Here is a 24,010-nt window from a genome sequence, read left to right on the forward strand (position 1 = left end):
AGCAGAGGAAGAGTCTTCCTGTCTCCTACTGGGGACTGAGCCCAGGACCTTCACCCTAAGCTACACCGCCCCCCACCCCGTCTTTTTCTTTCTTTCCTTTCTCTTTCTTTCTTTGTCTTTCCTTCTTTCTTTTTTTGTCTTTATTTCCTTTCTCTCTTTTTCTTCCTTTCCTTCCCCTCCCTCCCTCCCTCTTTCTCTTTTCTTTCTCTTTCTTTCCTTCAATTTTCAGACAAGGGTCTCTCTTGTTGCCCAGGCTGAGCTTCAACTTTCGATCCTCCTGCCTCAGCCTCCCAGAGTGCTGGGATTACAGGCATGCACTACTGTGTTCAGATTGTTTTATTAGATTTTCTTAAAAAAAAACACTAAAGGGCTGGGATATAGCTCAGTGATACAGCACCCGCTGAGCAGGCACAAGGCCCTGGCCTCAGTCCCCAAGTGACAAAGAAAAATAAAAATGAAAGAAAGAAAAAGAAGAAAAATCACTGTAGTAGCAAACCCTTCTTGTCTTCTGCTTTTCCAGGTCAGCAAACATTAGAGACTGTGCAGCTGTGGGAAGCCCCCCGGGCCTGCTCAGATTGTCTTTCATCTCTCACCTATTGGGTAGGCTCTGGCTGGGTCTGCTCTGAACTCCTGGCCCTAGGCTCGTCAGGAGTAGGATACTCGAGATGATGGATTAGTCACTTATCACCAGGCATTACCTGTTGGTCACCGCTCTGATCCATACCAGGAAGATGATGAATCCTGTCCCCAAGTTTGCAATTTAGGGGGAGACACAGGGCCAGAAACACACAGGTGCTGTGTGGGGCCACTAGGCAGCTGTGTCTGCCAAGAAGAGGCCTTGGTTTAGAAGTGGGAGAAGCGCAGTCTAGACAGTTGTGAGAGTGGGAATGAATGATGGCTTTTCAGAGGAAGGCCTTTTAACATGGGCTCTGACAGGTATGTAGGAATTCTCCAGCCAGAGAAGAGTGAAAGGAACTCTCAAGCAGAGGAAATCATGCATGGAGGGCCCAGCAGCATGATGGTTGAGGGCATGCAGATAGCCTTCCGGGTGAGCCAAAGATAGGAACCTGGGTTTCCCCTAGAGCATGGGGTCTTCCAGCCCCTGCAGAAGCTGCCTGGCATTTTTGCTCTGGACGTTGGCACAACACTTGTAGTCTGGGTCCTCCAGGCTGATCGGGGCTTGCCAAGACCTGAGTGTTTTTCTGTTTGTTTGTGTGTTTGGTTTTCTGAAAGACTGCCGGCAGTCTGTCCCACCAGAGCCACAGTCAGGGCGGAAGGGGAAGTGAGCAGCGGACACACTGCCAGTCCCCACAGCACTGCTACCACCACACCCAGACCTATCTAGATTCCTGATGTCGGCCTTCCCAGTGGCCACAGAAGTGGCGAGTGGAGTCCCCTTGCTGCCCCGCTGGGGGGTCTCAGGAACTGTGGCACCATGGTCCCTGCTCCCCGGGCTATTCCTCCAGGCCCCTGGTCCTCAGCCTTGGCTGTGCATTGGGATCCCCTGGGAAGTTCTGAGAAACCACTGGGTCCCCCTGGGCTGCAGACTGTTTCTGTTGGGTGCATCCCAGGAGCAGGGATCCTGGGGGTGATTTGTGGGTTGCACATTCGCTCTGGCTGGCATCCCTTACCTGCTGTGGGTGACATCGCAGTCCCAGGGTAACCTCGAATTCTTGTGTGTAGGAAATTCTGTGTGCACCATGTCTGTGGACCTAGATTTGCCGGAAGTTAGTGTTTCCCAGCGAACCTTGCTGCACTTGTCCCTCTTTCTCTGCAGACGTCTTGGTGCTTCGTCCTTAAACACGTGGGTGTAGCTTCTCCTGCCTGGCCGCAGTCTTCTACCTCTGGCTCAGGGCTGTGATCTAACAGGCACTCTGTTACTCTCTTCCCTCAGGCCCCAAAAGGATTCTCAAGAAAATATCATGTTGCTTTGCTACAAATGTGTTTCCTTTCCTATGTGACTTTTTGTGTCTGGCTTCTTTCCCTGAGCATAATGAGACTTTTTTTTTGATTTGGTTTTGGTGCTGGGGATTGAAGCTGGGGCCTTGCACACCTTAAGCACCTGCTGTGCTGCTGAGCTATACCCTAGTCCAGGCCCAGGGTTCTTGAGCTGCATCCCAGCTGTAACATGCGAGTAGCTCATTCTTGTTCAAGGCAGAGTAATATTTCACTGTGTGGATTGCATGGAGAGACCATATTTGTTATCTGTCCATCCATCCATTTCCTAGGGTTTTTTCATTTAGATGGGGTTTTGCTATGCTGCCCAGGCTGATCCTGCATTCTTGGACTCAAGCCATCCTCCTGCCTCATCCTCCTGAGTCTTTGGGAATGCAGGTGTGCACCTCTGCACCTGGCACCCAGGTGATTCTTAGTGTGGCCGAGGCTGGGGAGCAATGATGGATTCCCCTTCCTGGCCTCACCCCCCACTCGGACCAACGTTACATGCTCCTCAAGGGCGCTGGGGCCCTGAGTGGGACCCCTCTGAGAAGCATCCAGACGGGCTTGCTCTTGGTGCCTGGGGAGGCTGCGGGAGGATCGAAAGTTCCAGCCCAACCTGGGCAACTTAGTGAGACCCTGTCTCAAAATAAAACATACAAAAGGGATGGAGCTGTAGCTCAAGGGTAGTGGTCCCCATCCCTGGTACCACCACCTGCAAAAAAGTGCTCAGATATTCGCACGAGTCTCGAGGAGCAGTGGAAGGAGAGCAGCTGGAGCACTGGGGGCTGGCACCATGTGGGCCCGGAGTGGGTTCTCTCCTGGGACCCACGGGTGGGGAGTTTACCCTTTTGTGCACAACAGGAAGCTGCAGCCCAGGGCCATTCAGGCTTTTCCAGCAGTTGGCACCGCAGCCAAATGGCACATGGAGGTCTGCCACCCCCTGTGCCAGCTGCGAAGCCCAAGCCCCTCCAGGATGGAGACTCAGCATTCTGGGCTTGTCAGGTGCTAGCATCTAGCCCTGGATCCTGGCTCCAAGTGGCCACAGACGTGTGGTCCTCCAGGCTACAAGAGTTGGCCTAAAAAAAGAAAAAAAAAAAGATTTGGCCTCAAAATAGGGATTGTGTGGCCCAGTTTCCTCTTCAATTTAACCAACAATGGTGCAATCTCTTTCAAGAGTCGTGCTGTTTTGAGGTCGCCTCTCTGACTGGCTATTATGTTCTGAACTCACCTTGATTTGACATCTGCAGTGCCATCTGTTTAGAACCAAGCTCAGGTCCCTGCCCTGGGGACTGAGGAGCTGGGGCACATCGTACAATGTACTCAGGCCCGAAGAGGAAGGAGCCAGGGTGTGGCCCCACAGCTGAGCATGGGCTGAGTGTGTTTGAGGCCTTGAGTTCCATCCCCAGCACCAAACCAAGTAAATTAAAGAAATCGATGAATTAAAAATAAATGAAAAAGAAAGGACCATGCAACAACACAAATTGCAACTGCTTTATGCTAATGAGGGAACCAGGTTGAAAAGGCTGCGTGGGGGAATGGGATAGGAGTGTGGAGAATGATCATCAGGAAAGGTCTGTTTGCTTTTTGTATAAACAAGTCCACCTCAGAAACCTCTGTTGTTTTGTTTTTGTAGGACTGGGTCTACCCTTGAGTTACAGTTCCAGTCCTTTCAAAAAATTTTTATTTTGAGACAGGGTCTTGTTAAGTCACTAAGTTGCTCAGGCTGGGATCAAAGTGGTGATCCTCCTGCCTCAGGCTCCCATAGCCCTGGGATTACAGGTGTGAATCACAGTGTGGCTTAGAAATGCCTTATTAATACATCTTAATAGAAAATACGTACGTTGCTTGGGATTCAATTTCCATTTCACCTAAGAATGGACTTTAACTCACACAATAAATTCTCTTGAAATATCTTTCTCAAGGCTGTGACTGTGGTCTGGCTCCATTTATCTGGAATTCTGGAAAAGTCAAAGCCACAGGGAAAAAGCATAGAGCAGTGTTTTGGGGGGCTGGATCTTGGGGCTCTCGGGGAGCTGATGGGTCCATCATTTATCTTAATTGTGCTGATAGTTCCAGGATCGATTACATTCACTGAAGCCTCTAAAACTGAATAGCAAAACAGGAAACTGTGCTGTCTGGGAGGCTGAGGCAGGAGGATTCCAAGTCTGAGCCCAGCCTGGGCAACTTAGCAATTTAACAACATGCTGTCTCAAAATAAGAGCTATAAAAGGGTTGAGGATGTAGCTTAGTGTGAAGGCCCTGGGTTCAGTCTCTCTCAGAAGCAGAAAAGCAGGTGGGGAGTTGTACTCCATGCCAATTCAAATGTAATTTACAAAACAAGCTCACTGCCTTTTAAAAATGCCTGTCTAGAGGTGTATGAAGAAAGAGCTGGTCCCCAAGGGGTTAAAGGAACAGTTCTTGGGTCTTTGGGGTGGTGGGAACCATTTCCTGGGCCTGCGCCCGGGCCTCCTGGCCCCATGTCCCTGCCCCTCTTTCTTCCTCCCTCAATAGCTGCAGTTCCAGAGACAAGGGGAGTCTTGTGGAGCTGAGAAATAAATAAATAACTGCGCCCCAGGTCACCACGGCAACCATGACATCACCCTGGGGCTGGGTGGCCAGGGTTAGAGAAAGGTTTCCGGTGACGCCTGGTGACAAGTGGATGAGGACCTCGGCACCAGAGAACTGTGTGCCCTCTCTGCACTGTGGCCAGGTGGCTGCTTCTCCCTGTGATATTTGTCTGTGTCCCTCTCTCTGCTCAGGACCCTCGGCATATGGCATCAGGGCCCACTGTGCGCCAGTGTGATCTCATCCACCCTTGTGGCATCTATAAGCATCGTCCTTCTCCCGAGCGAGGCCCCACAGTGTGGGGAGATCTGCCCATGACATCGTCGCTGTTGCTGTTTGTTAAAAACCAGCCACCCATGAAGGAGCTGGGAAGATGGCCAGTTGTTCTGGGCTCCTAGGGAGGCTCTGCTTCAGGGTCCCCATTTTCTTTGGGACCAGGAACCAGCTTTAACCTGGCCCTGCACAGCATTGGGCCATGGGAGGCAGAGCCAGGGAGTCTTGATTTTCTCATCCATCTGTTGGACTCACCAGGACACTGGCCTTGGTCACATGACCCCATGTCACATGACCATGGGGCCACGTGGCCAGGGAGCATTGCAGGTGGGTGGGGAAGCTGACCTGGACCCCTGGCCTCACCAGTGCCAGGGGTCAGCACAGGAAAAAAGGGCCCTAGGGCCCAGGCGAGTCCCAGCGTGAGAGCCTGCAGATCCCCTGCAGCCTCTGGTTCCACTAGGCCCATGCTGGCATCCCTGGGGAAGCATGGATGGTGCCCATGGTCCTTTGTGAACTGTACCAGTGCGGAGCCAGCACACGGGTGTCAGAAGTGCCTGTGAACATCACTAGCATCAGCACACAAAAGGAGCTCAATAAAGGCACAGTGGCTCTGTTCAGAACCACACACTCATTTCCTGAGCTGGGCATCTCAGGGCAGGGTTTGGTGCGGTGGGGTGCCCTCTTGTGCCCTCTGGTGGATGACACTGGCAACACCCCAAGGGAACCTGCCACTTATAGGATCCTGGCCTTTAAAAAAATTATTTTTTATTTTTTATTTTATTTTTTTGAAACAGAGTCTTGCTATGTAGTCCAGGCTGGCCTCAAACTCACAGCAATCTTCCTCCCTCAGCTTCCCAAGTGCTGGGATTACAGAGGTGTGCCACCATGCCCGGCGAAGGATCCTGACCTTCTGCATTCCTAGGATGACTGATAGCTCTTGAGATCCTCTGAAGAGGATTAGACAGAGGCAATCACACTCTGAAGTTTCCAAAAATACCAAACGTCAGGACTGTTTTTAAGATAAAGTCACCTTGCAACTGCTCATGCAGGTCTGAGCTCAAGAGAAATGAGCACATATGTTCACCAGAAAAAATGTGCACAAAAGTCTTCATGAGCAGTGCCATCCCCAACCACCCTAAAATACAGTACCACCTGTAGCAGTCTGAAGAAACCCTGTGTGGTTTGGCCACCCTGTGGAATACTACACAGTCATGAAAAATCCCAGCCAGAGGTAGGGGTTTCTGGGCTGCCATGCCACCACTCCCAGTGCAGAGGAGGTGAGCCATGCAGGCGCCAACAGCACCCCCCACATTGAAATGAGAAGACATGTAAACAAGTCTCAAAACCAGACTTCCAGAGAACCTACAGCAACCCCAAAGGGAGAGGAGATGCAACACTCTGATACTCAACCACCTGGACTCTGTGAACTGGCAACAAAAGAGGATCTGGAAAAAATGAAATCAGAAATAATTTCTCAAATAACAGTAGAGATTGTGCCCACAGTGCAAGACATGATTAATAAATCTAGAGAGGACATAGATTAAAAAAAAAAAAAAAGGAGCTGAGGAACATGATGGAATCCCAACATAGGAAACAAATGGAAGCCACAAAACAGACACAAACAGATTTCCAGGAGATTAAAAACTCCATTGAAAGTCTACACAGGAGAATGAGCCAATGTGAGGACACAATTTCAGATATAGAAGATAAGATTGCAATTAGTGACCAGGAAAAGAAAAATTGCTTCAAAATTGTAGGGGACCATGACAAATCAATCCAGCAGCTGCTAGACAATGCAAAGAAAAACAACATAAGACTGATTGGAGTCAACGAAGAAACAGGAGAGAGTGTAGATGACATAAAAAAACTGTTCACAGAAGTAATGGCAGAAAACTTTCCAAGCAGGAAAAAAGAACTTGACATACAGATAAATGAGGCATATAGGACTCCAAATAGCCTTGATCAAAAAAAACTACACATAAGCATATAATTTTAAGATTCCAGAAACCCAACAGAAGAACAAAGTTCTACAAGCAGTTAGAGAAAAGAAACAAATCACATACAAAAGAAAGCCCGTCAGAATCACACCAGACTTTTCAACACAGACCATCAAGGCAAGAAGAGCTTAGAGTGACATATTCCAAGCCGTAAAGGAAAACAGCCTCCAACCCAGATTGATGTACCCTGCAAAACTATCTTTCAAAATTGATGAAGAAGTAAGATATTTTCATGACAAAGAGCACCTTAGGAACTTCATGAATACCAAACTAGCACTCCAAAAAATTTTAGATAATATCCTAGGAACAGACAATGAGGATCACAACCCCAGGATGCACAGCAGAATGAATCCATCAGGGATGCCAAGAAATTAAATGTAAAGGGGGAGAATCCAACAAAAATAAGAAGTCATGACAATGATAAGTCAATATGTATCAGTTATAATCATCAATGTTAATGGTCTCAACTCACCAATCAAAAGAAATAGACTGGCAGAATGGGTCAAGAAGCAAAATTCAACAATATGCTGCATACAAGAAACACACTTAATTCAAAAAGAAACTCATAGATTGAAAGTTAAAGGGTGGAAAACAATACTCCATGAGGCAGGAACCTGAAAAAAAGCAGGAGTAGCTATCCTCTTTGCAGATCAAGTGGATTTCAAACCAACACTGATTAAGAGAGACGAAGGACACTACATCCTTGTAAAGGGAACAATCCAAGAGGAAGAGATGACAATCATAAATATCTATGCACCAAACACTAGTGCACCCAACTATATAAAACAAATACTAATGGACATGAAAAGTCATATATGCACTAATACAATAGTAGTGGGGGACCTCAATACCCCATTGTCACAAATAGATAGATTAACTAGACAAAAAATAAGTAATGAAATACTAGGACTCAATCGAATTCTTGAACAAATGAACTTAACAGATGTTTACAGAGTCTTCCACCCCACAAAATCAGAATACACATTCTTTTCAGCCGCACATGGGTCATTCTCCAAAATAGACCACATACTCACTCGTAGAATGTGTTTAAGTAAGTGCAAAGGAATTGAAGTTATCCCCTGTATATTACCAGACCATAGTGCAATGAAATTGGAGATCAATAGCAAAAGAAACCACGAAAATTACATAAACACATGGAAACTGAACAACACACTTCTGAATAACCAGTGGGTCACAGAGGAAACTAAAGAAGAAATCAGACAGTTCCTACAATTAAATAACAATGACAATACAACATATCAAAATCTATGGGACACAATGAAAGCAGTCTTACAAGGGAAATTCATAGCAGTGAATACGCATATTAGGAAAACACAATGAGCCCAATTAAACAACCTGATGCTGAACCTCAAGCTTCTAGAGAAAGAAGAGCAGGACAAACCCAAAGCTCATACAAGGGAGGAAATTATAAAGATCACAGCAGAAATCAATTTAATGGAGACTAAGAGAACGATACAAAAAATTAATGAAGCCAAGAGTTGGTTCTTTGAAAGAATAAACAAAACAGGGCCAGGGATTTAACTCAGTGGTTAAACCACCTGTCTCGAGAGTGCAAGGACTGGAGTTTGATTCCCAGTACCAAGAAAAAAAAAGAAAGAATAAACAAAATTGACAAATCCTTAGCCAACCTTATCAGAAAAAGGAAAGAAAAGGCCCAAATCCATGCAATTAGCAATGAAAATGGTGAAAAAAAAATTACAACGGACCCAGCAGAAATGCAGAGCATCATCAATACCTACTTTGAGATCCTACACGCCAATAAGATGGAAAACACAGAAGAAATGGACAGATTCTTAGATATGTATGAATTATCAAAGTTGAACAAAGAAGGCCTAAAAATTCTAAACAACTCAATATCAACCAATGAAATTGAAAACATAATTAAAAACTGACCAACTAAGAAAAGCCCAGGGCCAGAGATTTAGCACAGTGGTTTTGCCGCCTGCTGCACAAGCGCAAGGGCCCGAGTTCAATCCCTGGTACCAAAAAAACAAAAACAAAAACAAAAAACCCCAGAAAAGCCCATGTTCTGATGGCTTCACTGCTGAATTCTACAAGACATTTAGAGAGGAACTACTGCCACTACTGTTTAAATTCTTCAATGAAATTCAAAGGGAAGCAATACTCCCAAATTCATTTCTGGAAGCAAGCATCCTTTGATCCCCAAAGCAGAGAAAGACCCAACCAAAAAAGAGAACTACAGGCCAATCTCACTAATGAACATAGATGCAAAAATCCTGAATAAGATGCCGGCAAACACAATGCAGAAGATCATCAAGAAGATCATACACCCTGATCAAGTGGGATTCATCCCAGGGATGCAGGGATGGTTCAACATACAAAAATCAATCAATGTAATATAGTATATCAATAGAGCCAAGGACAAAAACCATATGATTATCTCCATAGATGCAGAAAAAGCATTTGACAAAATCCAACATGCATTTATAATAAAAACCCTACAAAAAATTGGAATAGATGGCCTCTACCTCAATCTGATAAAAGTCATCTATGAAAAACCAACAGCCAGTATCATACTAAATGGTCACAAAATGAAATCCTTCACACTAACATCAGGAACAAGAGAAGGATGTCCACTATCACCACTCTTGTTCAATATAGTTTTGGAAACATTAGCCACGGCAATTAGACAAGAGAAAGAAAAGGAATAAAGATAGGAAATGAAGAAGTCAAATTGTCATTATTCGCAAACGACATGATACTGTATATAGAGGACCCCAAGAACTCCACCAGAAGTCTTCTAGACTTAATAACCAAATTCAGCAGAGTAGCTGGTTACAAGGTCAACACACAAAAATCAATAGCTTTCCTCTACACAAACAACAGACTCACTGAGAGAGAAATAGGGCAAACAATTCCTTTCACAATAGCATCCAAAAAACTGAAATACCTAGGAATCAACCTAACGAAAGAAATCAAAGACCTTTTCTCTGAAAACTATAGCACTCTGAAAAGAGAGATCAAAGATGATATCAGAAAATGGAAAGACATCCCCTGCTCCTGGGTAGGAAGGATCAATAGAGTGAAAATGGCCATACTTCCAAAACTGCTGTACAGAGTCAATGCAATCCCAATTGAAATCCCAGCAGCATACCTCATGGACCTTGAGAAAACAATCCAAAAATTCATTTGGAACAAGAAGAGACCCAGAATAGCAAAAGAAATTCTCGGTAACAGAGACATGGCAGGGGGTATCACAATCCCCAACTTGAAACTATACTACAAAGCTACTGTGATAAAAACAGCATGGTACTGGCAAAGAAACAGACCCGAGGAGCAGTGGAACAGATTTGAAGATGCAGAAACAACTCTAGACACACTCAACCATCTCATCTTCGGTAAAGGAGCCAAACACCCTCACTGGAAGAAAGATAGCCTCTTTAATAAATGGTGCTGGAAAAATTGGGTTTCAACTTGCCAAAGATTAAAACTAAACCTATATCTCTTGCCATGCACTGAACTAAAAACGAAATGGATTAAAGATCTAAATATTAAAATAGAAACGCTGAACTGGCTGGAACAGAGGTTAGGTAGAACTCTTGAAGACATTGGTATAGGAAAAGATTTTATGAACAAAACCTCAGTTGCCCATGAACTAGCACAATCAATCAACAAGTGGGATCTCTTCTTATTAAAAAGCTTCTGCACGGCAAGAGAAACCACCAACAGAGTGAAGAGACAACCTACAACGTGTGAAAAAATCTTCACCTGTTGTTCTTCAGACAAAGATCTACTATCTCAAATCTATAAAGAACTTAAAAAAAAATCAGACTTCCCAAATTTAAAGATGCAATCCAAAAATGGACATCTGAAGTGAACAGACATTTCTCAGACAAAGAAGTAGAAATAGCAAATAAACATATGAAAAAGTGTTCAACATCACTGGTCATTCGAGAGATGCAAATGAAAACAAGGCTGAGATTCCACCTCACCCCAGAAAGAATGGCTGCTATCAAGAAATCAACCAATAACAAATGCTGGCAGGGCTGTGGGGAATGAAGAACACTGCTCCACTGCTGGTGGGAGTGTCGACTGGTGCAACCACTGTGGAAATCAGTATGGAGATACCTCAAAGAACTAGGACTGGAAGTCCCATCTGACCCAGCTATTCCCCTGCTGAGTATCTTCCCCAAAGAATTAAAAGAATCATTCCACAGTGATATATGTGCAGCCATGTTCACAGCAGCACAATTTATAATAGCTAAAATTTGGAAGCAGCCCAAATGCCCATCAACTGGAGACTGGATAAAGAAAATGTGGTTTTTAAAAATAAAATGGAGTACTACTCAGCCATAAAAAATGAGAAATTAGAGACATTTATAGCTAAGTGGATGCACATTGAGGCGATACTCTTAAGTGAAATAAACAGGACACACATGTGTAAATACCAAATAGTTTCTCTAGTGTGAGAAACTGAAAGTGTAAATAAGGACTAAATGGTATAATAGATAATGTGAAATAGGAAGAAAAGGGGCAAAGGGGAAGGGGAAGTGGGAAGGGGAAGGGAAAGGAAAGAAGGGAATGGAATTAATATGAGAAAATGGAAAAATGGAAACAAAGTCTTTGTAAATAGGGAGGGATGGAGGGGTTGAAGGGAGGGCAGGGGAAGGGGGAACAATGAGAACCAAGAGAGGTTATGTAACGGCGCAAATTTCCAATGATGAATGTCATCACATTGTATACCTAAATTGTACCAATAAAATAAAATTAAAAAAAAGAGAAAAATCCCAGCCACTACGTCCAGAAACACGTGGAAATCTGCAAAAATCACCTTTGAAGCAGCAGCCAGAAACAAGGGGATGACAAGTTGTCTCTGGGGATGACAAGTTCTAGAGAAGGGAGAACTGATCTTCAGGGGCCATGTCAGAGGGTGGTTTCTCTGGGGGAGAGATTCCCTCCTCTGGAAGGGGCACAAGGGAACTTTCTTGGGGGCAGGAAATGAGCTAAGTCCTTCGGGGTGGTGGTGGTGGTGGTGTGTGTGTGTGTGTGTGTGTGTGTGTGTGTGTAAATTCATCAAGCCACACCCTTGGGGGAGTCAAACTGTAAATTACACTTCAAGAATATTTAAAAAGCCCACTGTGGTGGTGCACACCTGTAATCCCAGGCTCTGGGAGGCTGAGGCAGGAAGATTGAAAGTTTGATCCCAGCTTGGGCAATTTAGCTATTTAGTGAGACCCTGTCTCAAAATTTAAAAAGAAAAAAGGGCTGGGAATGTATCTCAGTATGAAGGGCCTGGGTTTAATTCCCAGTCTTGCAAATAAAATATAAGAAAATAGAGAAAAAAGAGAGAACACTGCACCTCGTACACAGTCTCTGAGTAACAACGGTTCAACTTCCGATTTCCATCTTCGCGGCGTGTGTCGGGTCCTAAGTGCGTGTGTGGTATTTCGGGGGGACAGAGCCCACTGGAAGCGAGGCGCAGGCGCCAAGAGCGAAGTTTTGAGATAAACAGCATTGCGGTGAGGATCCCCAGGAGGGCAGGAAGGGGGCGGTGCCCGGAGGCGTCGGAGAGGCCTCCCCCTCAGCGGCCCGACCCGGCAGCGTCTCCCCGCTGAGTTCCACGTTCTGCCCGCTTTGCAGGTTCATGAACCACCGCGTCCCCGCCCACAAGCGGTACCAGCCCACGGAGTACGAGCACGCGGCCAACTGCGCCACGCACGCTGTGAGTCGGGGCTGGGGGCGGCGGGGGGCATTCCAGGTAGGGAAGGAAAGGTGGCTCAGGCCGACGTTCACACTCTGCTCTGGGGCTGTCCCTCAGGCCTCCTGCGGCCCCCAGAGGCCGAGTGGGGTCTAGGGGAAGGCCACTGGTAGACACTGGGGACTTGGAACGCAGTGTGCCTTCAGTGGCTCCCTCGTACAGTACAGCACCTTGTCACTGCAGCACGTGCCCAGGCAGGTCTGGCCTCCATGTCCTGCTCCTGCTGCCTCGCTCTCTCCCAGGCTTCCGGGTCGCCCACTCTGTTTCCTTCGCCTGAGCTGTGCCCACCGCTGGAACACTTTCCCTCTCTGCCCCAGCCTTGCCTCTGAAGCCCTTTTTGTCCTTCATGGCCTTGCTGAAATGCTCCTCAGAAGCCTGCCCATCCGCCCAGATGCGGGGGAGCTCTGAGCCCGTGACCCCCTCAATACGCCTAGTCAGCCAGCAAACCTTTCCTTGTGCCCTCGAGGCACCAGGCCCTGCTCCCGGGCCTGGCAATGCAGGTGTGAGTTTGATCTGAATCCCTGCAGGGGGCGACTCCATATCGCAGGACACAGCGAGCCTGGCTCTCGCCCGCCCGGCTGCGATGTGTTCAGCTGAGGCCAGGTTTCCGGAGTCCCCCCTTTCTTCCTTCTCTTTTTATAGCACTGGGGATTGAACTCAGGGCCTTCTCACGGAGCTGCCGCCCTGAGTCTTTTTATTTTTTATTTGGAGACAGGGTCTGGGTAAGTTGCTCAGGCTGGGCTTGAACTTGTGATCCTCCTGCCTCAGCCTCCCAGAGTGCTCGGATCACAGGCGCGCACATTGTCATCACACACCTTGACGCGGGCGCCCTGCAGTGCACCCCTGGCGGATTACCTGAGGGGTGATCACGGGGTTCTTCCTTGCGCGCGCGCGCGCGGGGGGGGTGGTGTCCAAGTCGTAAGCTGACTCATCACAGCCACCCAGAGAGCTTCTGTCCCAGAATCCCAGCTCCTTCACCATGCAGCCGTCAGCCTCGGTTTCCTCATCTGCAGAATGGGCGTGCGCCACTTCCCAGAGCCGTGTGAGTGCTGCCCCAGGCATCGGTGTGGCACCATGAGGGCTCCTGGGTCTCGCTCCCTCTCCAAGGGGGGTGCCGATCCTCCACCACGGGGGCCAGAGGCTGGGGACCCCGCCTGTGACCTCCTCTGCTCACAGACCCGGCAGGCGCAGGCACAGGCGCCTATGTGCTTGGCCGCTGCGGGAGTTGGGCATGCGCAGCTCCCCGCGCTTGGCCCTGCTTCGGGCCCGGCCGGGGCGGGCTTGTGGGAGGAAGCCAGGAAGCGGAAAGGAAAGAGGGAGGGGGAGGGAAGGCCAGCAAATGACCGCAGGTGACCCCAGGTGACCCCAGAGCGACGAAGACCACCTCCAGAGTGCCGGCAGCAGAGAGCCAGCCCCACCGAGCCCCACAGGGTGAATAAGCTAGATGTGGGCGCTATGCATTTTTTTTTTTTTTTTGCTACGGGGATCGAATTTGGGACCTTGCACTTTCAAGGCAGGCATTGGAAACACTGAGCTAAATCCTCGGCCCATATGCATTTTTAAAGTGATACAATCAGATGGAGAGATGTCCTTTTTAATTGTCTGTACTTCTGTCCCTAAGCCAGGTGTGGTGGTGCACGCCTGTGATCCCAGCACTCTCTGAGGCTGAGGAAGTCGGAGTCCAGCTTAGGCAATTTAGCAAGATGTTGTCTCAAAATAAAAAAATGCAAAGAAGGCTGGGAATGTAGCTCAGGGTGAAGGCCCCGGTGCAAGGTGCAATTCCAGCAACCCCACCCCCTGCCCCCAGTAAAACCAATCTGTCCCCTTCCCCCCCCCCCACCCCCCGGCTGCCAGATGTTGTCTGTCCCTACCAGCTGGCATGTGGTGGGCGGTGGCCTTTGGTTTGGGAGCTGCCCCACGCCCCCACTCCCTGGCCCTGCGCCTGGCAGTGGGGCCACTGAGGCTGGGACCCCCCCCCCCCCCACCATACCACCATAGACCCCAGAAGGTGCACATTGTCAGGCTGGATGCTCCGGGTGCATGTTTCTCTCCACTTGGGGTTCTTCAGTGTTCATTCATCTACCCATTTCCTCCCTCTTAGCCCCCCGCCCCCGCTTCCTTCAGTGTGTTTGTTCAGGGCTCATGAGGGCTGGTAACCCTGGAAGGAGTAGTCTGTGTGGCAGGGAGCCTGGTCAGGCAGGGTGGGCCAGGCGGAGCTTCTGTGGGAGTGACAAGGCCCAGTGCTGAGAGAGGCAGGGGACAGGGGGGCCACACTGAGCCACCACCCCAATAGGTGTCACTGTTTAAACTCTTTACTACCAGGGTGGTGCCAGCACCGGTGCCGTTCCGAGCTGAGCACTGCCACTGGGGACTCTAGGGCTGAGGCGTAGACAGCGGTGACCACTTGGTGACAGGGATGTGGCTCATCAGGCTCCTCCGTGTGGGGCTCAGGTGCCGGCTGTGAACTGGGCTGTGGTCCCCACACCCTGAAGGGTCCAAGCAGAGTCCAGATCTCCACTGTCCAGGCTGGTTGTGCTCGAATTTGGCTATCGGAATTTAGATAAAATCGTTTAACACGAATAAAGTAAAATGAGTCCGTTCTTCAGTGGCGCTGGCCACTTTCCCGAGCCCCATGGCCACCTTGTGGCCACCGTGTGGGCTGGCGCATTCTGGGAGAAAGCGGGGTGTGGGTCCCCTGTCCCCACGTGCGACGCCCCTGCAGCTGTCCCCTCCCACAGTTCTGGATCATCCCCAGCATCCTGGGCAGCTCCAACCTCTACTTCCTGTCCGACGACGACTGGGAGACCATTTCCGCCTGGATCTATGGCCTGGGCCTCTGTGGCCTCTTTGTGGTGTCCACCGTGTTCCACACCATCTCCTGGAAGAAGAGCCACCTCAGGTATGTCCCACCTGCCATGCAGGTGACGCCTGCCCAGGTGGGGCAGGACACGGAGTCTGCAGTGCGTGTCCCTGAGCTCAGCCAGGCCAGGTGGGGACCCGGGAGGGGGCAACCCCTGGGGCATCTTCAGGGCTCGGGGTCCAGCCGCCCCGTGAGCCTCACCGTCTGCTCCAGCCCTGGGGGACAGCAAGCGCCCCTACAGGCCCCACTGAGGCTCCCTCTGGGCTCTCCTGGGCCCTGGCGCTGCCCTGATGCCCTTCCTCAATCTCTTCAATAATTCCGCAGTGCAGGCAGGAGAATCCCTGATCTTTAAAATCTTAATTTGTTTTGCTTTTAGTTTTTAAAATCGTAAGACAAGCAGAAGATCAGCCCGCAGTTTGCCACCTTAACCCTTCTCCAGTGGAGGGCACTGAGCACATTCACGGCCCCTTGGCCATGGCTTGTTTCGCCCTCCAGGCTCCTGTTTGGCTGCAGAACCCAGCGTCACACATGTGGACGCTGCCCTGTCTAAGGCTGCAAGTGGCCGTGTCCAACCCAGAGCTGGCTGCAGGATCCAGGGCCCCACAGAGTTCACTCCACCCTCTCCCTATCCCCGTGGGTCCCCTACCTTGTGGGTCCTTCGGGAGCCCCTCCCAGTTCTGGGGGCAGAAGTCTTTGAGCAAGGTGTGTGCAGGGTCACGGTCCCTTCCTTGAGGAGCAGGGCACGAGCACCACTCTGGAGGCCGCTGTGACGCTGGTCACGTGCACGGAGGTCACAGCTCACTGCGAGGTGAGGCCGTGGAGGAGCGGCTGGTGTTTATTGAACGCCTCTTGCATGTGCACTGAGTGCTGGTTCTCGTAGTCCTCCACAAGCCCATGGCCAAGCCAGGTTGTTGGTGTCCCTGGTTCAGAGAGGCGGAAATGGCTGGGAGCGAGAGTCAGCGTCCCCAGCACTTCTGAGTGGCAGTCAGCACCCAGCAGCGTTTCAGGGTTCAGGTTCAGTCTGTGAACGTTTTAAACCCAGGGTTCTTTTCCATCCGAAATCCTGTGGAAAGCCCAGACTATCAAACTGAAACAGCTGCTCTGACTAAAGCCAGGGGCAGGGAAGCCCCTCAGTAAGCCCCTCAGGTAAGCAGTCACTTCAGTGGGACCCCAAGGCCTCGACACACGACCCCAGAATGTTGAGAAGCTTGGCTTGATTTGCACTGCTCTGGTCACTTACAGAAGGGAAACTGAGGCAGAGGGGTCGGGGCTGGATGAGGGGAGCCTGCCTGAGCCCAGGCCCTCTCAAGTGGGGAAGGCACTGCAGTCCCTGGGTTGGACGCAGGGCGCCCCTCCCTTTCCTGCCTCCTGGGCACCGTGACCCCTCTCCCTCCTCCTAGGATGGTGGAGCACTGCTTGCATATGGTCGACCGCATGGTCATCTACTTCTTCATCGCGGCCTCCTATGCGCCCTGGTGAGTCCTGCTGCTGCCGCCAGCCCAGTCGTTGGGTTTCTCCTTGATGGGGGGATTAGGGGGCAGGGAAGCGTCTCCCCTGTTTCCCTGCCAGAAAGCAACTACTCTTTACCAGTTTCTTGGGTATCCTTCTGGATGTATTTTATGCACAAAAAGGAAATATGTATGTGTATATGTCAGTTAGGGCTCACTAGAGGACCATATATGATATATAAAGGGTTGGCAAGGTAGCCCACAATAGCTGCCCACAGAGTCGGGGTAGAGGAGTATAAAAGGGCTGCTGGGCGCCAGAGAGCTGAGGATCCAGTCGAGAGTTGAAGGCCTCGAGCTCACTGCAGAGTCTGGTCTTGAACTCACCATGTAGACCAGGCTGGCCTCCAACTTCTAATCCTCCTGCCTCAGCCTCCTACATGGTAAGATTACAGGCATGCCCAGCATGCTTCTCTTAAGACAAGTATTCAGAGTGTTGTGTGGCTATGGGAATGCTGAAAGGCCATGGTGTGGCAGAGAGAGAAGACTCTGTAATCAACGCTACAGCATGCATTCCGGTCCTGGGTCAGCCTCCTGGAGGCCATGTGCCTTTCAGCAAATTACTGTCTCTGAGCCTCAGTTTCCTGACCTGTAAAGTGGAGATAATGATAACCCACTCTCCTTGGCCCCAGCTGAAGTGAGGAGAAGCGAGGTGAGAGCACACTGTCCATCCCAGACATGGGGGTGCACTCCTGTGATCCCAGCACTATGGAAGGCTGAGGCAGTAGGATCTCAAGTTGAAGCCCAGCCTGGGCAAGTTGGTGAGACTTTGTCTCAAAATAAGAAGCACAAAAGGGCTGGAGATGTAGCTCTGGGTTCAATCCCCAGTTTGCTTTTTTTTTTTGGTACTGGGGATCGAACTCTGGACTTTGCACTTGTGAGGCAGGCGGTGGAACCACTGAGCTAAATCCCTGGCCCTGCTTTTGTGTTTTAAAGGCCTACTGTCCAGCACAGGCATAGGAGTGACAGGGCAGAGTGGAAGAAAAAAAGCGGTGAAACCAAGGGGAATGGACTCTCCCTTCCCCGATGTTTAAGAAAACAAACATAGTTATAATCATCTGGGAGAACAAAAGACAAGTCGGTGTCCGCCTGTAGATAGGGAGGCCCATACAGCCCAGGTCTGTGAAGCTCTGGGCAGAGTGAGGGCTCTGCAGAAGGCTTCTTGGGAAAGTGACCTGATACGGGCAAGGGGATGGCTCCAGGGGCCCAGGCTGAGCTTCATAGCCAGGGCAGCATTGGATTGTGTCAGTTTTGCTGATTTTCAGAATTTTCCTTCTTGACTGGTTCCAAGTGGGAAGCGAGACAGCGCCCTCTGGTGTGCCGTGAGGAGGCTGTTCACACACAGTCCCGAGAGGGTGGAAGAGAGACAGCGCCATCTGGTGGACAGCCGTCGCTCACACCCATTGTCCCTAATAGTTACTGGCTTGATGACCTGAGATCTCCTCCTCCAGCCTCTCTAGGTGTTGGGACAAATGCATGCTCCATGCTGCTCTCTGAGCTTCTGCTGCTCAACTACATCCTCCTCCTGTGCCATTGGGGGTGGAGGTAGTGACAGGCAGGTGCAGACTCTGTTTGTCCCTGCCTGTCATCTACTTCCTGCTCCAGCTTTTCTTGATTTCCAGGTCTGAAGAGCTACAAGAACTTTATGTCCATGAGTGAAAAGTGAGTACAATTAAACAAGAGCACAAATTTGAGGTGATAAATAACCTATGGAAATGAAGTTAGTGACGGGGATGTGGCTCAGCGGCTTCATTCCTGACTGGCAAGCACAAGGTCCTGAGTTTGATTCCCGGCACCAAAAAAAAAAAAAAAATTGATAATGAGAAAGGAAATGAAGATGGTGACACACATCTAAAGGGACCAACTGAAGAACAAAGCCACATTGTGATGGAATGAATAAAATCAACTCAGCAACACAGTGTGAAATTAGTCAAATGCAGATGCAGAGAAAAGCTCTGAGGTTAGCAGAGAGAATATACATATTTTTGAATCGCCAAGAGTTAAAGCAATCAGAGAGAAACTAAGAAAATGAAAGAGAGAGCCACACTCTTTGGGATAACGACTGAAAAAAATCCCTTACAAAGGGAAAAAATTAGGCTGTCCCCTGAATGTGGCCACAGCCCTATTTAATGCTGAAATACAACGGGAACACTTCTTCAGCGTCCCAAAGGTAAACCTCAGGATAAGCTTTCTAGTGAGACACGAAACCATAGGAAACCACTGCCACACATGAAGAAGTCACGGAATATGGTACTTTTGAAAAGCTTTGGAAAAAATGTCTTGACAACAAAACTCAGCCAATTAAATGAATATTGTACAGCCTAGTAATTCCAGAACTCTGGGAGGCTGAGGCAGGAAGATTGTAAGTTCAAATGTAGTCTGGGTGACTTCATGAGACCCTGTCTCAAAATAAAAATAAAAAGGCAGAGGGGTGTAGCTCAGTGCAAAGGGTCTGGGTTCATTCATTCTGTCTATCTATCTATCTATCTACATCTCAAAAATGGTAGTGAATATCGACTCTATTAAAAAAGAACCAATGTGGGCCAGAGATTTAGCTCAGTGATGCCGCTGCCTGCCTCACAAGCGCAAGGTCTTGAGTTTGATCCCTGGTACAAAAAACAAACAAACAAAAAATGATGTGAAACAGTTGTGTGAATTATGGTCATAGAACAGAATGTTATTTATATTATAAACCTGAGACTGTAAAAGTACCATTATCTCTAATGAAACTGGGAGATTTGTAGAGGGAAGGTGGAGAAGTGTAAGAATGCTGATTCATTCATTTGTGTGTGCGCGCGCGTGTGTGTGTGTGTGTGTGTGTTTCTGTCTGTCTGTCTCTTGGTTCTCCATACTGGGGGGTGAACTCAGGGCCTTTTCACTACATCCCGCCCTTTTTTATTTCATATATATATATATATATATATATTTTTGGTACTGGGGATTGAACTTGGGTCCTTGCGCTTGTGCAGCAGGTGGCGAAACCACTGAGCTAAATCCCCCACCCTATTTTTTATATTTTGAGATGAATCTTGGTGAGTCACTAAGTTGCCTAGGCTGAGCTCAAACTTGCAATCCTCCTGCTTCAGCCTCCCAGAGACTGTGCCACCATGCCCAGCTTACCTCTTGTATTGGGGGAGTTAATGGATAGCATTGACCATAGAAGCATATGGTAATAAAATCCAACATCCTTATGATGTACATATTTGATCTCCTTATTTTTATTTTTTTTTGTACTGGAGATCAAACTCAGGACTGTGTGCTTGCCAGGTAGGTGCTGTGCTGCTGAGTTACATGCCCAGCCCAATCTCCTTGTTTTTAGAGTCAAAGTAAAATTTATGTTGGAGGAACATTTTTTTGGAGTTCAATAAACTATTTTGTTGGGTTGTATATTCCTCTGTTAAAGACAAGTTAAAATTAAATGTAATACTTTTCCTTTTTAATTTATATTATTTTATATTTTGCAGTACTGGGGACTGAACCCAGGGCTTTCACAGTGAGCTACATCCCTAGCCTTTTTTATTTTTTATTTGGAGATAGGGTCTCATGGAGTTGCTAAACTGCGCAGGCTGTGTTCAAACTTGAGATCCCCCTGGCTCAGCCTCCCAGAGCTACAAGCACATGCCACTGTGTCTAGTTAATATAATGTAATTTAAAATGACATGTATAAATTTGATTCTCACCCTTTCTGTCTTCTTTCATCTCTTCCCATTCTTTTGTCCCTTTCTCTCTCTTTCCATCCATCCCATCTTAATATTCATCTTCGTATCCATTGGCCTGCTTTTTCTTTTTGTTTGTTTGTTTTTGAGACAGGGTCTCAATGCGTAGTCCAAGCTGTCCTTGAGCTCACTATGTAACCCAGGCTGGCCTCAAACTCTTGGGGGTCCTCTTGCTTCAGCCTCCCAAGTAATGGGATTACCAATGTGCACTACCATGCCCTGTTGGCCTGCTTTTTATTTTTTATTTGGTACTGGGGATCGAACTCAGGACCTTGCACTTGCAAGACAGGTCGCAGAACCACTGAGCTAAATCCCCAGCCCCATGGCCTGCTTTCATATCTGCTTGAAAATATATCTAGAATCATCTTGATCATCTTGAATAATGAAATGGGTTATTATTTTTCTAGCTTTAAACTTTTTATTTTACTTTGTTGTGTTGGGGATTGAATGCAGACTTCATACTTGCTAGACAAGCACTGTACCACTGAGCTATTTCTCCTCATACTTTTTTGGAGACAGTCTCACTATATTGCTCAGACTGGCCTGGAACTCCCCGGCTCAAGAAATCTTCCTGCTTCAGCTTCCCCAGAGCTAGAACTACAGGTGTGAACCACCATGCCCAACTAGTTAACTTCTTTATTTCCAGACTTTTTTTTTTTTTGTACCAGGGATCGAACTGGGGTCCTTCCGCTTGCGAGGCAGGCAGTGGAACCACTGAGCTAAATCCCTGGTCCTAGTTAACTTCTTTATAATGACAAGTTGGACTCTCAGCAAGAGGTCATTTTTTCCCACAAGTTTTACATAAGTCTCCCATTCAAGGAATTCATTCCAGAAAACAAAAGTCCTAAATCTTAACACTAATCCTTTCCCCAACGAACCACCACCACCACCACAAACCATCTCTTTTCAGACAAAACTACTTGGATAAGGGCTCACATCTTTCCCATGTGTTTTCTCTACTTTCTTCCTGTGTACACATAATATACAAGTCACGTTTTAATTCACGAACCTCTCCCCCAACACCTACCAGTGTGTCCTGGAGATTTATCCATGCTGGTTCAAACAAGTCCTCATATTTTTCAAATCTCTCTGAATCAGAATGGTGTAGTAGGCAGGGTGTGGTCAGAAGGGAGAAATCACAAAATGATTTGAGCTGGGAAAACTTAATATCAAGAATTTGGGGGATCGGGCAGGGGATTTAGCTCAGTGGTTTCGTCGCCTGCTGCGCAACCTCCAAGGACCCGAGTTCGATCCCCGTTACCAAAAAAAAAAAAAAAATTTGGGGGGTGCCAGGGATTGAACCCAGGGTCTCATGCGTGCTAACTGCAAGCTACACCCCCAGCCCCAATATCAAGGATTATTAATGGAAGGCCGAAGTGGTGTGGAATAAGGAGAGCTAAAGACAACTGCAGAGAAAGCAGCAGCAGCAGCAGCGGTGCCCGTCCTCCTGCCCAGGCTGAGACCTGTCTTGTCTGAGGCACAGCTCCCCATGCAGGCTGGCTCAGTGGAACCCTCGGGGGCAGGGCTCAGAATTTGCTCCATGTTAGGGGAGCTCTGGCACCAGCCCTGGGAGAGGCCCCCGGGCAGGACCTGGAGAATCTATCTGCAGTCAGCAGTCAGCTTGCGGGGCGGAGAAGGAGGTGGAGGAGCAGCTACCCAGGCAGGGGCCCAGGCCTGCTGGTCCCCAAGTCCGCAGCTGGAGAGACACTCGCTGAGGCCAAATGCTGCAGCCAGCTGCGCCCTGCAGGCACCCAGCGCTGGAGGGCTGTCAGGGTCCTGGCTGGAGAACGCAGGAAACCGGGAGGAAGAGCCTTTCCTCCTGCAGCCTCTCTGGCGCCACCTACCGCCAAAACATACTATTGCACCTGCCGGAAGGAAGACTGCCGTGTCCAAGGCCAACTGGGTAGCTCTGGGCTGGGAAGCAAAAGATTAAAAAGCGGCGCAGACCGATACTCTGCGCGCGTGCGTGTGTGTGTGTGTGTGTGTGTGTGTGTGTGTGTGTGTGTGTGTGTGTGTGTGTGTGTGTGTGTGTGTGTGTGTCTTTGTTTTGGTTTGGTTTTTGTTGCTTTTAAAACGAATACCATGTTTATTTTGCCCTCCCCTCTTGGTAGCCAAGAGATTTGAGTCTCTTCCAACTCTGATTTCTTGTGTCTCTCTGGCTCGCTGCTGTCCCTGGAGCTCTGGGAACACGCGTTTCATTTCAGTTTGCCAGTCTACCAGTTGCCCTCCAAACAGGCTTTACTCATTACTATCCTCACTCTTTTGAATTCCACTTCCCCTCCACATTTAGACCTGATCAGTTTTGCTGATTTTCTTCTAATACGGGTTGAGCATCCATAATCTGCAAATGTAAAATCCAAAATGCTCTGAAATTCGAAACTTTTGGAACGCTGACGGGACATCCCAAATAGAAAATCCCACACCTGACCTCACGAGTGGGGGTCATACTCCAAACACAGGTGTTCTAAAAATACTGCAGAAAAGCTCCTTCGGGCTGTGTGTAGATGTATATGGGGCACGAGTAAATTTCTCCAGGTGCCCTCATCAAGACCTCAGTATGTACATCCTAGTATCTCCAAATCTGAAAAAGGCCACAACCTAAACCCATCTGGCCCAAGCATTTGGAGGGGGGATCCTCAGCCTGTAGCTGCTGGCTATTCAGTTTGCCAGGGAACTTTTGTGCCCTCAGTCTCCCCACAGAGCCCCTGTGCCCCCCTGCAGCCCCAGGGGAGAGAATGTCTCTGGGGTCAGTGCTGGTGACAGGTAGCTGTGAAGGGCTGGGTCCCGCTGGGCCTCTCAGGCTGGGCCCTGGGTTTTCTCTCTTCCAGGCTGAACCTTCGGGAGCTCGGCCCCTGGGCCTCCCACATGCGCTGGCTGGTTTGGATCATGGCCTCTGTCGGCACCGTCTATGTCTTCTTCTTCCATGAGCGGTAAGCTGGGGCGAGGGTCTCAAGTGGGTGCGGTACTTCTTGATGCCCCAGCAGGGCATCCTCCGGCAGGGCAGGTGAGACCCCAGGGTGATCCTAGAAATGGGAGTGTGCAGCTCTGCCTGGATTCTGCTGCTGAAGTGAATGGAGGCATGGTGGTTAGCCAGCTCCACTCAATTGAGAGTGGCTGCTTAGCCCCTGCGGGGATCAACTAGTGATGTCTGCTGCAGGCTGAGCCTTTGTAGCATCCACATGCCTGCTACAGGTGTGATAGAAACGTGGTGAATATTTAAATTTTAAAAATTATTACAGTAAAAGACACATCGCCGTTAATTTTCCTCAAAATATTCCCCCTCACTTTGAATGCACTTACCCCATCCTTTGTGCCACTTTCTGGAGCAGTTCTGGAAGTCCCCTCTCCTGAGTGTCTTTACAGGATGTGATAAAAAAAAGGCTGCGCATGCTGCTGTCCAGTGCCATCCAACAGGA

At 48.8% G+C, this 24,010-nt stretch overlaps 1 protein-coding gene across 31 annotated transcripts in view; it reads left to right on the top strand.

Moving 5' to 3' along the window:
* Mmd2 (monocyte to macrophage differentiation associated 2) overlaps nt 1-24,010 on the top strand; it is a 57,894-nt gene that overhangs the window by 15,926 nt on the left and 17,958 nt on the right. For 15 of the 31 annotated variants that reach the window (XM_087196476.1, XM_087196481.1, XM_087196480.1 and 12 more), the window contains exons 2-6: nt 12,396-12,477; nt 13,873-13,944; nt 15,252-15,412; nt 16,774-16,848; nt 23,423-23,524. In XM_087196476.1, the coding sequence (XP_087052602.1) occupies nt 12,396-12,477; nt 13,873-13,944; nt 15,252-15,412; nt 16,774-16,848; nt 23,423-23,524 (492 nt within the window). Of the gene's footprint in view, nt 1-579; nt 601-12,395; nt 12,478-12,696; nt 13,556-13,872; nt 13,945-15,251; nt 15,413-16,773; nt 16,849-18,500; nt 18,541-23,422; nt 23,525-24,010 lie in introns of those variants that run through there. The other 16 variants (XM_087196487.1, XM_087196477.1, XM_021254677.2 and 13 more) reach the window with 10 other exon arrangements.

Source organism: Heterocephalus glaber, unplaced genomic scaffold (assembly GCF_053883595.1).
Source record: "Heterocephalus glaber isolate CG9 unplaced genomic scaffold, H.glaber_assembly_v1.0 deba00001610, whole genome shotgun sequence".
In the NCBI taxonomy this organism is placed as follows: Eukaryota; Metazoa; Chordata; class Mammalia; order Rodentia; family Bathyergidae; genus Heterocephalus; species Heterocephalus glaber.